The 14,011-nt window shown below is 31.0% G+C and overlaps 1 protein-coding gene across 10 annotated transcripts in view; it reads left to right on the top strand.

Annotated features, from left to right (window-relative positions):
- The window catches only part of Cep170 (centrosomal protein 170), a 129,695-nt gene that overhangs the window by 40,620 nt on the left and 75,064 nt on the right, over positions 1-14,011 (top strand). For 9 of the 10 annotated variants that reach the window (XM_048809219.1, XM_048809227.1, XM_048809223.1 and 6 more), the window contains exons 3-4: positions 2,439-2,528; positions 8,758-8,836. In XM_048809219.1, the coding sequence (XP_048665176.1) occupies positions 2,439-2,528; positions 8,758-8,836 (169 nt within the window). The remainder of the gene's footprint in view (positions 1-2,438; positions 2,529-8,757; positions 8,837-14,011) is intronic. The other variant, XM_048809221.1, reaches the window with a different exon arrangement.

The raw sequence follows: 14,011 nt of genomic DNA, 5'->3' as shown, positions 1-14,011 counted from the left end.
ATAATGGGGATGAATAGATGAACTTTAGATAGGGCAAAGGGGAAGGAGAGGAAAGGAGTGGGCATAGGAATAGAAAAGATGGTGGAATGAGATGGACATTGTTACCCTAAGTATATGTATGAAGACATGAATGGTGTGACTCCACTTTGTATACAACCAGAGACATGAAAAATTGTGCTCTATATGTGTCGTATGAATTGAATCACATTCCACTGTCATAACAAATTAGAACAAATTTTTAAAAATTATCTTTGTGATTTACAATTGGATCAGCTAAGGTTTTTCCATTAGTGTCAGAGGCTTGATGAAGTAAGCAGTCTTTATTAAAATTTAAATTGTTTCTGAATGATTATTAAGTATTTATTGAAATATCTAAATGGGTTGTGAAAATTATAGTATACCTTCTCTCTATTTAGTTTAATTTAGAGGAGATGTGAATATGATCATCTGGAAATGAAAATGGTTTTATTGTTCATATGGTTAGATGCAATAACATATCCTTTATACTCTCTTTTTCTTGATTACTCACTAGACTAGTATATTATATAATCTTGCTATTCTGCCCTAATTCTTATGGTGGATACTGAACCACAATTGATACCTTGAATATATTTGATAACTGAAATGTAAAAATTTTGCCTTTCTTTAAATTGGCTATTTTAAGAGTTACACAGGTGAATTCATAAGACTACTCTTGAAAAAATTGCCACTTTATTTATTAAATAAATAAACAAGATTTTCTCCCCTTGATCCTATGTAATATCTCCCTTTCTTCCGAACACCCAGAGTTGGAAAGATGGCTCAATTCAGTGGTCTCTGTTGTTCTCTTATGTTTTATGTCTTTTCTATTATTGTAGGGGTTTGTTTATTTACTACCATAATAAGAAATGGTAGAGCAGAGTGTAGAATTCCAGTTTTTAAGCTATTAATTCCTTAACCTTTAAGTTTTCTTACTAGTTGTTGTTTCCAGCTGTGAGTTCTGCTCCTGGAAAGCTATTTTTTCTCTGTATTTGCTTGTCTATCTAATGGTAGTTTGCCCTCTGATGAAACTAAGGTGATTTTTTTGTTTATTTTTGTTTGAGATGGGGATCTTGCTCTATTGTACAAGCAGGTCCTGAACTCATGAGCTCAAGTTATCCTTCCACCTCAGCCTCCTCACTAGCTGGAACTAGAGACATGTGCCACTACTTCAGCTTCTAAGATATTTTTCCCCCCTATTCCAGGAATTTAACGCAAGGTGCTTAACTACTTAGCCACAGCCACAGCCCTTTTTTAAAATTTTTATTTTATCTATCTATCTATCTGTCTATCTATCAATCAATCAATCTTTGTTGCAGGTTCTCACTAAGTGGCCTAGGACCTAAGTTGCTAAGGCTGGCTTTGAACTTGCAGTCCTCTTGCCTCAGCGTCCTAGGTCATTGGGATTACAGGTGTGCGACATTGTGCCTGATTTAGGATTAATTTTGATTTTTACTTTGTTCAACATTTTTCTTTCTGTTAGGTTTGAAAGGATGGCTTCCAAGTTCTTCACATATTAGGCTAGAAACTGGAAGTCATATCTCTTCCCCAGTTTTGATAGCACTTTTGCTTTTATATGCAAAGTTTTGTGCAGTTGCTCTGTAATGGTTATTGAGTTCAGATTCATCAGTTCTCTAACTCTTCCTGTGCCTTTACTGATAAATTCTTTCTTTCAGTAACAGTTTTCACAGGCTCTTAGTACATTGTTCAGATACTTACATCTGTAGACAACTCACTAAGCTGTGGTGTGTGCATGTGTGTATATCTTAAAGGACGCTTCAAAGCCACTTTCAAAAAACATAGTTTGTCATTGCAATTTCTCTCATTTTTAGTTTTTTTTTTTTTACTCTTAGAGCTCACCCATGAACCAGTTTTAGAATCTCATTTTAAGTGAGAATAATTTTATTCAGAAAATTAACCCTTTATGTTCCCTTTTCTTTAAATTCCTTATGTAATTTATAATTTTTAGTATTGAGTAAAAATTATTTTTTAATTTTTTAATTTATATATGACAGCGGAATGCATTACAATTCTTATTACACATAGAGAGTATAATTTTTTTAAAGAGTAAAAATTTTAGCAGTAAGATACATAAAAAAACACTAATTCACATGATTTCCTTATAGCATTTTTAAATTATAAAAGGATTGTAATTTGATATATCCAACAAAGTCAGCTGATTTATTTTTTTGAAAATTATAACATAATTGTAGAAAGAATATTTTAAAAATTTGGCTATTTTTGTCTTCAGGGAGTGATGGTAAATTTGTGTTGTATAATAACACTTAAACCACTTTACTTCAGTATTTTCCTATTTTACCTATTATACTATTAACGTTAGATACTAGCCAAACATCTTTTGTTTGGTATTTATTCTAGTATTTTGTTGTATTTATTAACTTAAGAAAAATTCCTTTCAGTCTCGAAGTGTGGATAAGCAACATGCTGTAATCAATTATGATGCCTCTACAGATGAGCATTTGGTGAAAGATTTAGGCAGCCTAAATGGGGTAAGTTCACAGGTTTATATTTGGTCTTGTTTGAATATTCATTTAATATTATATGAAGACAAATTGGATTGCATTTCCTATTTGTATTAAATTTTCTTTTTCTTTAGTTTGAATTTAACTTGTAAATGCTTGCTAGACATATCACATTTTGGGAGCCATGTAACAGAGTATGAAATTAGCACATGTTCACAAGAAACTAATAGATACAGGAATTAAGACAGTTAAAGACTTCATTAGGAAGATGAGGACTAAGCTTTATCTTACTATATATGGCTGCAAAAAATGGTGGGAAAACATTATAAAGTCATGGCAGTAAGAATGCAGAAAATACTCTAAGGGGTCATAGAAATATGGGCTCACTTTATTTTTATTTTTCATTTTTTTAAGTTGTAGATGGACATACTATCTTTATTTTATTTATTTATTTTTATGTCATGCTGAGGATCAAACTCAATACCTCACACATGCCAGGCACTTTATCACTGAGCCACAATCCCAGTCCTGTCGGCTCCTTTTTTAGAAAATAAAGATGGAAAGTGGATTGGGGCCAGATAGTGTAGGACCTTTTATACTAAGGTCAAAAACAAAGTAAAACACAACATTTACCTTAACAAGTATAGAATATTAACTAAGCACCGTTGTTTTCTTCTTGCTTTTTTGGCTTTATACTTTAAGATACTTTTGTGTTACTGCAATTAATTTTTTCTCATTTCTTCATTTGATCTTTCTTCATTTAGCAGAATATAAATAGCCATAGAATATAAGAGGATGTTGAAGTATTGAATTATTTTAATTTTTTATGCATTTGCTAACATAAGCAGATATAATATTGTTCATATCTGTGTTTTTGAAATTCCTTTTTGTATTTGTGATGCTGGGGATTGAACACAGGGTTTGGGGCATGCTGGGCAAGTACTCCACCACTGAACTGCATCCCTAGCCCCTTGAAATTCTTAAAATAAATTTAACAGAAATTAAATCTCAACTACTTCAAGCTGTTACTGCTTTTCAAAATATGTATTGAACTTCATATGAATAAACATGCAAACATTTGGCAAATTAGGTAAAATATTTTTTCCTGGTCTTAAATTGGTCTGCTATTAATGGATTTTTCTGTTTGTTCTTTGAGACAAATTTTTTTATAAGCATGTTCTGTTGGTTTATTCAAGCCTTTGATATTTCATCATAGCACATAGAATTAAATCAGCATTCTTCAAGTTTGGACTGAAGCTGTTCACTTGGCATTAGCCACTTTTCCATATATGTGGCCCCACACTTTCCCTTGCCATACCTCTTTTCTTCCTATAATTCTTTCATTCTTCAAATAATTTTCCAAATATATTGTTAGATTTTCTTCAACTAAGTAGTTCGCCTGTGTTGCCATTTATAAAAGTTTCACTTATTTTTAGAAGAAAATCAAATTCTACTCTTCCAGAAAGGATCAAAGAGAAGTCTCTTGTATTTATGAATATTAACTTCTGATGTTGTTGACATGCTTAAAGTTTAAAGTAGAGATGGGCAAAGAAGGTAGACACTGTTAAACTATGAGGCATGTAAGTTACCAAGTTTAATTCCCAGCTATTTGTTAAAATATCTTTTTTCCTTCTATGTACCCATAAAGTTTTGTTTTAATCTGTTATTTTGAGTGTTTCATCAGCCTGGTATTAAATCTGCTTTTATATCTCTGTTTCTGTGTTTAATTATGAGCTCCTAAATAGTTCATGTGCCTTTGCTTCTGTAATTACAACCACAGTGCCTAGCATAGTCACGGCATGTGAACTTAGTCAATGTTTTATAAATGGAATTGAATTAATTTTGTATCCAAAGGACTTTGGGATGGGAATTTATCTTGCCTCGCATGTGTGAAGCCTGGGTTTGGTACCTAGCATGCACTCCCACCCCCCAAAAAAGTGGCACAAAATTATAATCTACATTTATATATGGAATATTTTAATATTTTATCAGTGTTATAAATTCTTTTGTATATATATTTTAGATGTAGATGGACATAATACTTTTATATTATTTATTTATTTTTATGTGGTGCTAAGGATTGAACCCAGTGCCTCACAAATGCTAGGCAAGTGCTCTACCACTGAGCAACAACCCCAGCCCTCAGTGTTATAAATTCTGTATTTAAGCCTAGAAAGTTTCATCTTGACTACAAGGCTGTTCCTATGTGTCTTTACATTATTATTTTGTGAAATAATGTAGTAGAATTATATTGGTGGTTTTTAGTCTTTAAAAATATTGTGATCAAATGTGAAAATTATTTAGTGTTGGGTTTGTTTAAAAATCAGATGAAATATGAACTTCTAGGCTGTCATTTCTGTAATTTGATTATACTCAAAAATTTTGTGAAAGATAATCACCTATAGAGAGCAAGTTTTGTGTTTTAAACTTGGAATTAGGACTTAGATTTAATCTCATGTGTAATTTATTAGTTGTATCACTTGGAACAAAGCATGTAATCTCTTCAATATTCGGTTTCTTCATGTAAATTGGTATTGTCTCCTAAAGTGAAGGTGTAATACAAAATTTGTTTTAGCTCTAAAATAGTGAAATGATAATTCCTGCTGTGTAGTATTGTTACAAGAATTAAATGTGATAGTGCAATGTGAGTGTGCGCTTATTATAGAACCTTAAAGCATTGTACAAATGATAAATTTACTCTTACCTAATTAACAGCTGAAAACATGCCACAAAGGACATGGTAGACAAATAATGTCAGAGTTCTATGAACTACTAGCTATCATTTATTTTATTCATAAAGCATATAGACTATGTAATCTACATATTGTTCACTCTTAATGTTTGTGTAATTCTAGAATTTTGAGCACCAAGTTAGAAATAGTAATTTCAGGAGTTGGGGGGCATGCTAAGTGGTTATAGCCCAGTTTTAATTTTTATTAGTGATGTAATCTTGGACAAACTATTTAATTTCTCTTTTCCTTAGTTATTAAAAAAAATAGAAGCAATGAAATGGTACTTCACAGTTTGTTGTAAAGAGATAAATAAGTTAATTTCAAAACTTTGTTAGAACATAAATAGAAAATATTTAGTATATAAAGTTATTGCTATTATTGTTTTAGAAAGCTACTAAGACAAGTTTGGCACCATGTAGCCTATGTATTTTTCAATGAACACACTGTTGTATTTTAAAATGAAGCACTTACCAACCAAACTCAAAAATGTTCACTTCCACTTCTACTCCCTTTTACTCTATTCTCCATGCTACTTCCAAGGGACTAAATTTATATTTTGTTATTTCCACATTTCACTAAAAACGTAGTTATAATAAGTGAGAGGAAGCTGAAACTGGTTCTGTTACTAATGTTTTAATAGATCATTTTTCTGCAAATTCAATGTGGCCTCTCTTTCCGTAGGAACCCTTGTTTGTGTTCGGTTCTTCCTACCTTCTCCTTGTACTGGACCATTCACCCCTTTGTTAAATGTCATGGTTTCTGCCAGATCTATCCTGTCCATTCCAGTCCTGGCTTTTGTTACTCTTTTCTCCCTCTCCCCCAAATGTCACATTAGGCCAATGTGATACAAAGTGGAGAATGGTCACACTAGAAGGTATAGAAGGTTAGGGAAGAAGATAAAGCTGTCCTAGTGATTGAGGTGTAGATTGTGCTTCTGGCCACTATATTCAGTTTCCCATAATATTAATATAGTATATGATGGTGTGATTAAATGATGTTGGCACAGAAACAAAACATTTTTTTCCATGTGAAATTTATTAATATGCTTCATATTTGATATACTAAAATGATTTTTCCCCTCTTGTCTTTGAAAATTTCTCTTTTGTAATGTTACACTTTTAGGAGATAATTTTCTCCCAGATGTTTTCACTTGCATTTTTGTGAGCTGAACCTTTGTGTCTGGCTTGTTTCCTAAGTCTTTTTAGACCTTAAGGAGTATTTCTAGCATAAGTGTTGTTAAAATTGTGTTTCATGATGCCTGAAAATCACCTAGTACATATGTTAAACACATTGTAGGTGCTTTATATTTAAGAGAGTTGAGCAGTCTTAAACTTTAGAAGGGTCATCTTATGCCTTTTGAGTGAACATGGTGTTTTATGTTATTAGATGCTGTGATTAATAAAATTGGCTCAAAACTGTTACATTCTTTTACACAGTGTAGCTAGTTGTTTATTTCCTGCATACCAAATATCAGTAAATTAATATTTTCATTAATATTTTATTTGTTTTCTTCATCTCTCACAGCTTTTCTAGTTTATAATTATACCTTATTTTAGTAAACTCCAAATGTGAGTTTTAAAACACTCTGAAATGTTTATTTTGGAATGAGCCTAAAATTAGAGTTTATAAATCCAAGAAGCCTTTGAATTTTCTTTGTGTTACCATTTTAACTTTTCTATATATAATATTGGAAGCTTCTGATTTGAAATTATTTAGAAATCATGCTAATGTGTGATTGAGTCTTAGTGGTATTCACTTGTTATCTGATTGGAATTAAAATTGCTATCTTTTCTAATTTCTTGATAGGTATAAAATTGTTATTTTATAACATGTTACAAAGAGCTAATTATACACAGACATTTGAGAATATGACCATAGTAACATTACATAACACTCTTATGTACTTTCCTATGCATCATTCAAGGCCCTTCTAAGCTTATTCACTATGGAGGGAACCTTTCAAAAAAGCTATATTGGCCATCTCGAATAAAGTGGAATGGGAAAAAAAAAAGAATCAAAAAGGAAAGAATATAGTAACTTTAAGTTTCAATTTACTAAAGAAATTTGTTAAGTATTTATATAATATCTTCATTCTGGGCAATGAAGTATAACATTTGTTCTGTGCTCTATATAATTCTAGTAACTTCTAGGTCTTCAACTCCAGTGATGCCAGGAAAAGTAATCATCACTTTTTATTATCAATGTCCAGTGGATTATTTTTATTTTATTTATATATATATTCAAGTCTTTTTACAAATAATTTACAAATATAAGAAAAGGATAGTAAGAACAACTTGAAATTTCAATAAATAATTTGGCACAACAAACTCAAATTTGTATTCCATATGCTCCAAGGTTTTAATTGTACATAATAGACAAAATGGTTAATGTTCTTTGAATGCAGATGACTGCTCATCAGCTTGTCATATATTCACCTGAAATGTTTCTATTTTAAAAATGTTGAATCCAGATGTCAAGTACATTTCTGATTGGTTCTAGCTTATTATTTCAATTGTTTTTGCTCTTGCATGGTCAAACGGTATATTTTAAACTTTAACACCTTATAATTTTGACAGGATGGCCATTTTCTTCTATAATACTAAAACATTGATTAGTAGATCAATCCACTAGTTTTATTTCTGTATCATCTTTTTCCTTCTAGTCATCTTTGTATAGATACTTATATTGAGCATATGTCCATTTACAAACGCTATTAAATTAGCATTGGAACCAAAGTGGGGGAAAAGAATAACATATAGGAAGAATATGGTTAAAATTTCTTTTAAAATTCAAATTGGTTCAGGTTATTGCTGGAAAATACTGCATGATTCTTCTTATTGAATGACTGTGTAAGAAATGCCTTATTTTCTTTTTGTCCTTGGAAACATTATTTTCTGTTACTCTTTTGTCCATTATTTTGGTTATTTTTATTATTGTTAGAAGTAATTGAGAAAACATAAAATAATTACCATGGTCATGAAATATCAATATTTTAACATATGGGAAAGATCATTCACTAAGATCCCAGGATACATCTTAGATTCATAAAAGAATCTAAAGAACCCATGTAACAATTGTAAAATAGGAGTTTATTCAGTTATTTTTAAAATAGTAAATTTTCTTTTTGCTTTTTGGAATAATTTTAAGAGTAAAAGAACCGAAAGGTCAGTCCTCACAAATTCTTTTTCAAAACAACCAAAATTAGGGACATAAGCCCTGATGATATATTTCACCCTTTACATTTTGCCAGCTGAATATTAAGAATTTTTCTTGGCATTATCATTAGAAATGATTCTAAGTGCCTAAATTCATCTTGGCAGCACCAGGTTCTTTGTTATCAGAAATAATGAAAAAGGGCTTAGTATGAAATACTTTTATCATGCTTCGGAATACATGGCATACCTTAATGATACAGAAGCTGTCAGCCACCAAATAGTATGTACTTTTTCAGTATCAGGTTTTCTGGAATATGAGAAATAATACTTGATATGTAACCTAACATCTTCTTTCTCTTTTTCTTGCAGACTTTTGTGAATGATATAAGGATTCCAGAACAGAGTTATATTACCCTGAAACTTGAAGATAAGCTGAGATTTGGATATGATATCCTTATGTGATTTTGTGCATTTATCCAATTTATTAAAAAATATTTACTCTGGTATAAATTAACATTTCTGAGACATAGAAATTCACAATATAGATATGCTAGAAATCTATTTATTCAATGACTTCCTATACTAAAATACTAGATGTTTTAAAAATATATTTTTTTAGTTATTATTTTTGTTTCTAAAATATCCTGGAAAAGTTGATGAACTCATCTTCCCAGTTTATATAGTTTCACTAGCAGTCTCCCTGCATTGTTATTGCACATGTTATTTGTATATCAAAGAATTTAACTGTGGAGAGAACAGGTGTAAGGGGAATGTTTACTTTTTGTACAGCCCAGGAGTTCCTTTCAGGTGGATGACAATGGCACAAATGAACTTCCTGGGAGGAATAAGAATAAGAATTTAAAATTCTTTTGTTTAAAAAATTAGAGTCTAATAACTGAACAGGGACACTACTACATTACACTACATAGGATTGCTTAAAGAATCCCTGGAGAAGAAACATGATTGAAGAAGATAACGTTTCTGTTCATCAAGACACAACATTTTATATAAAGGACTTTCTTATATTTAATTAAAATACAGATACTCCACATTATGCTGAATTATTTTTAAGTTTTAGTGTTTTGAATTTTGACTTTTATCTGGACTTTGATACTAAAGAATATATTAAACAGTGGCAATCTGGATGGACTTTTATCACTTTAGCAGAGAAATTGTAATCTCAACTAGAATTGATGCTGAAAGTTAATGTACTACTAACACTATAAAAATCTGTAGTACCATTTAAAATTTATGAAAAATAAAATTTAAAAGCTTTAAATTTTAAAATTCTTATTTAGGGCTGGGGATGTGGCTAAAGCGGTAGCACGCTCGCCTGGCATGCGTGCGGCCTGGGTTCAATCCTCAGCTCCACATATAAACAATGATGTTGTGTCCGCCGAAAACTAAAAAATAAATATTAAAAAAAAATTCTCTCTCTCTCCTTCTCTCCTCTATCTTTAAAAAATAAAAATAAAAAAAATAAAATTCTTATTTAAAATAAGAAAATGTTTTATAGCTTGTCTTAATGTTTACACTTGAAGAGCTAAAGGACTATATGAAAAGTCAAACCATTAAATATGAATGCATATTTGTTGTATATTTTAAATCTTTAAATTATCACACAAATGATTAAGTATTAGTATTAAAACCTTGGCGAGTGAGTCATTTTCCACCAGCATGTTTTCAAAAAATATATGCAAGTATAGTTTGTATTTAAGTATCTCTGATTCTGTTAATATCAGTTGTTTTAAAACATGAGAAAATATTAAAGGGCTCAAATTTTAATAAACACTATGAAGTTAACTTTGAATTTTAAATCAAGAAAAAACTATTAAGTTAGACATGGTGTCACATGCCTGTAGTATTAACTATTAATAAATAACCCTGACTTTACAAATTGTACAGTATTTTCTTAATAGCAAACTAACTTTTTTTTTTTTTTTTCTTAAAGGAGAATTGAACCATGGTAGTAGATGTGAAGGTAGTGAGAAAATGGTAGTATTTTGTGTGTATTTTAAAGATGGAGCCAGTACCATATCCTGATTAGGTTGGATGGAGAGTGAGCAAAAGAGTTGGGGGGTGGGGGTTCAAGATTTTGGCCTAAGCAGTAGAAAAAATGAATTTATTATTAACTGTGGAATTCTGTGTAGAACAGTTTTATGGGAAAAAATGAGAAAAATCATCTCAAAAATCAGTTTTAGATTTAATTGAGGTTATTATTTTTCTGTTTTCTATTTGTAATTCTGCTAATTCCTTTTTTGGGTGGAAGCTGAGAACTTTTTTTCTGGTACTATTGTTTAGTGCTATAAATTTTCCGCTAAATACTGCTTTTATATTCTGAATACTCTCTAATTTCCTTTTTCATTTCTTTTTGAACCTGGCTATAGATATGTATGTTATTTCATTTTCAAATATTTAAGGAGTTTCTCAAAGTTCTTTTTATTATTGATTCATAATTTAATTTTGTTGTGGTTAGTGAACATACTTGATATGCCTCAAATCCTTTTGAGTTTATTCAGACTTGTTCTGTGGCCTAGATTTGATCTGTATTGGTAAATGTTCCGTACGTACTTGAAAAGAATATGCATTCTACTCTTTTTGAGTTGGAAGCTCTATAAATGTTCATTAGCCAAGTTGACTTGGTAGTGTTAAAGTTTTTTATATTTTAATTATTTGTTTTGTTTTCTATAAATTATAAAGGAAAAGGTGTTCAAATCTCAGGTTTGGCTGGGTGTGGTGGCACATGCCTGTAATCCCAGTGGCTCAGGAGGCTGAGGTTGGAGGATGGCAAATTTAAAGTCAGCCTTGGCACTTTAGTGAGACTCTGTCTCAAAATAAAATATTTTTGGGCTGGGGATGTGGCTCAAGCGGTAGCGCGCTCGCCTGGCATGCGTGCGGCCCGGGTTCGATCCTCAGCACCACATACAAACAAAGATGTTGTGTCCACCGAGAACTAAAAAATAAATATTAAAAAATTCTCTCTCTCTCTCTCTCTCTCTCTCTCTCACACACACACACACACACACACACACACACACACACACTCTTTCTTTAAAAAAATAAATAAAATAAAATATTTTAAAAAGTGAGGGTTGTTGCTGAGGATGTGTTTAAGCACCCCTGAATTCAACCCTTGATACCAAAAAGATTTGTCTTTTTCTCCTTGCAGAAGTTTTGCTTTGTATAATTTGAAGCTCTGTTTTTAGATGTATAAACATTTAGGATTATTGTTTCCTCTTGATAAATTCATCTCCTTTTATCATTGTGAAATGACCTGCCCTAATCATGATAATGTTCTTTGATCTGAAATATGGCTTGCCTTAATTTTGATATAATTGTTCCTGCTTTCTTTTGATTAGTGTAATGTGTGTTTTTCTATTCTTTTACTACTAATCTGTTTTCACATTTACAGCAGACAGCATATAGTTGTTATTTTTTAGCCAATATAACTTCTTTCTTGGCAATCTAGATCATTCACATTTAATGTGATAATTGATATGGTTAGATTTAAATCTATCATATTGACATTCATGTTCTGTTTGTTCTGTTAGTTTTATGTACTCTTTCTCTATTTTTAATTTCTTTTAGATTATTTATTTTTATGATTCAGTTTTACTCCTTTAATAACTTATTGGCTTTTATCATCCCCCATTAAAGTTATTTTAGTGGTAGCTTATATTTATATCTTTAATTTGGAGTTACATCTTCAGTTGAATACCATTTCACATAATGTACAAGAAAATTGCAGTATTATACATTTTCATGTCTTTTGTCCTGATTTTTGTGCTGTGCTTATGTATCTTATATATGTCACAAAAATGTTACATTGTTGTTAGTAAAAAGTCAATTGTCTTTTAAAGAGATTTAAATAATTTGAAAATTACCTGTTGTTAAACTCACTGTACCTCATATCTTACACCTGTGAAGCTGCCATTTCTTGTGTTCTTTATTTCTTTGTATAGCTTTATGTTTTCATTTGGAATCATCTCTTTCAGCTTTTCTTCCTTCATCATTTCTCTGCTAGTGATGTGTTCTTTTACCTTTTATATATTTAGATAAGTATTTTATCTTATTATTGAAAGTTATTATTGCTGGGTATAGAATTCTACATTGACAGCCAGGGTTGTAGCTCAGTGGTAGAGTGCTTGCTTAGCACATATGAGGCATTGGGTTTAATCCCCGGCACCACATAAAAATAAACAAATAAAATAAAGGTATTGTGTCTACCTACAACTAAAAAAATATTCTTTAAAAAAGAATTCTAGGTTGACATTTCTTTTAGTACACTTAAGATTTTGCTTCACTGAATTTTTACTTTCATTGTTTTCCTTCATTCCTGGTTTTGAGCTATTTGATTTTGATGTTCCCTTGTGTAGTTTTCTTCATGTGTTTTGTGTGTGGGGTTTGTTGAGATCCTTGGATCTTTGAGATTATAGTTTTAGTAAAATTTAGAAAATTTTTCTCCATTATTTCTTCAGTTTATTGTTTTTTCTGTCTTCCACACTTTCCCTCAAGGACCCCAGTTAAATGTATATTTAAATTATATATTAAACATATACTTGCCATCTTCCCCTACTCACTAATACTCTGTTTATTTTTTAAAGCTGTATTTCTCCTCTGTGTTTTGATTTGGATTGTTATTATTCTGGGTCTTTAAGTTCACTATTCTTTACTTTGGCAACATCTAATTTACCATTAACCCATATATTTCATCTCAAACGATGTAGTTTTATCTCTAAAAGTTCAATTAGGAAATTTTGTTGTTGTTGAAATTTTAAAAATTTGAAATTTGAAAATCTGTTAATATAATCTATAATTATGTTTATTATGAACTTAAATAGCTTTTAATAAAAGTTTGAATAGCATTTGTTTTATAAATTCCTAAATACCTTATAATTTTTTAATTTTTTTTAACACATAAATGACAGTGGAATGCATTATAATTTTTATTACACGTATATAGCACAATTTTTGTATCTCTGGTTGTATATAAAGTATGTTGACACCACTTCGTGTCTTCATACATGTACTTTGGATAATGATGTCTATCTATCACATTCCACCATCCTTGCTAATCCCCTGCGCCCTCCTTTCCCTCCCACACCTCTGCCCTATCTAGAATTCATCTATTCCTCCCATGTTCCCCTTCCCTACCCTACTATGAGTCAGCCTCCTTATATCAGAGAAAACATTCAGCATTTTGTTTTTTGGGGATTGGCTAACTTCACTTAGCATTATCTTCTCCAGCGCAATCCATTTACCTACAAATGCCATGATTTTGTTCTCTTTTATTTTGAGTAATATTCCGTTGTGTATATATGCCACATTTTTAAAATTCATTCATCCACTGAAGGGCATCTAGGTTGGCTCCACAATTTAGCTATTGTGAATTGGGCTGCTATATACATTGATGTGGCTATTTCCCTGAAGTATGCTGTTTTAAAGTCTTTTGGGTATAGACCAAGGAGAGGGATAGCTGGGTCAAATGGTGGTTCCATTCCCAGATTTCCAAGGACTCTCCATACTGCTTTCCATATTGGCTTCACCAATTTGCAGTCCCACCAGCAGTGTATGAGTGCACCTTTTCCCCCACATTCTTTTTTTTTTTTTTTTTTTTTTTTTT

Source organism: Marmota marmota, unplaced genomic scaffold (genome assembly GCF_001458135.2).
Source record: "Marmota marmota marmota unplaced genomic scaffold, marMar, whole genome shotgun sequence".
Classification (NCBI taxonomy): domain Eukaryota; kingdom Metazoa; phylum Chordata; class Mammalia; order Rodentia; family Sciuridae; genus Marmota; species Marmota marmota.
Note: the sequence above shows the minus strand (reverse complement) of the source record. Positions and strands in the feature narration are given on the sequence as shown.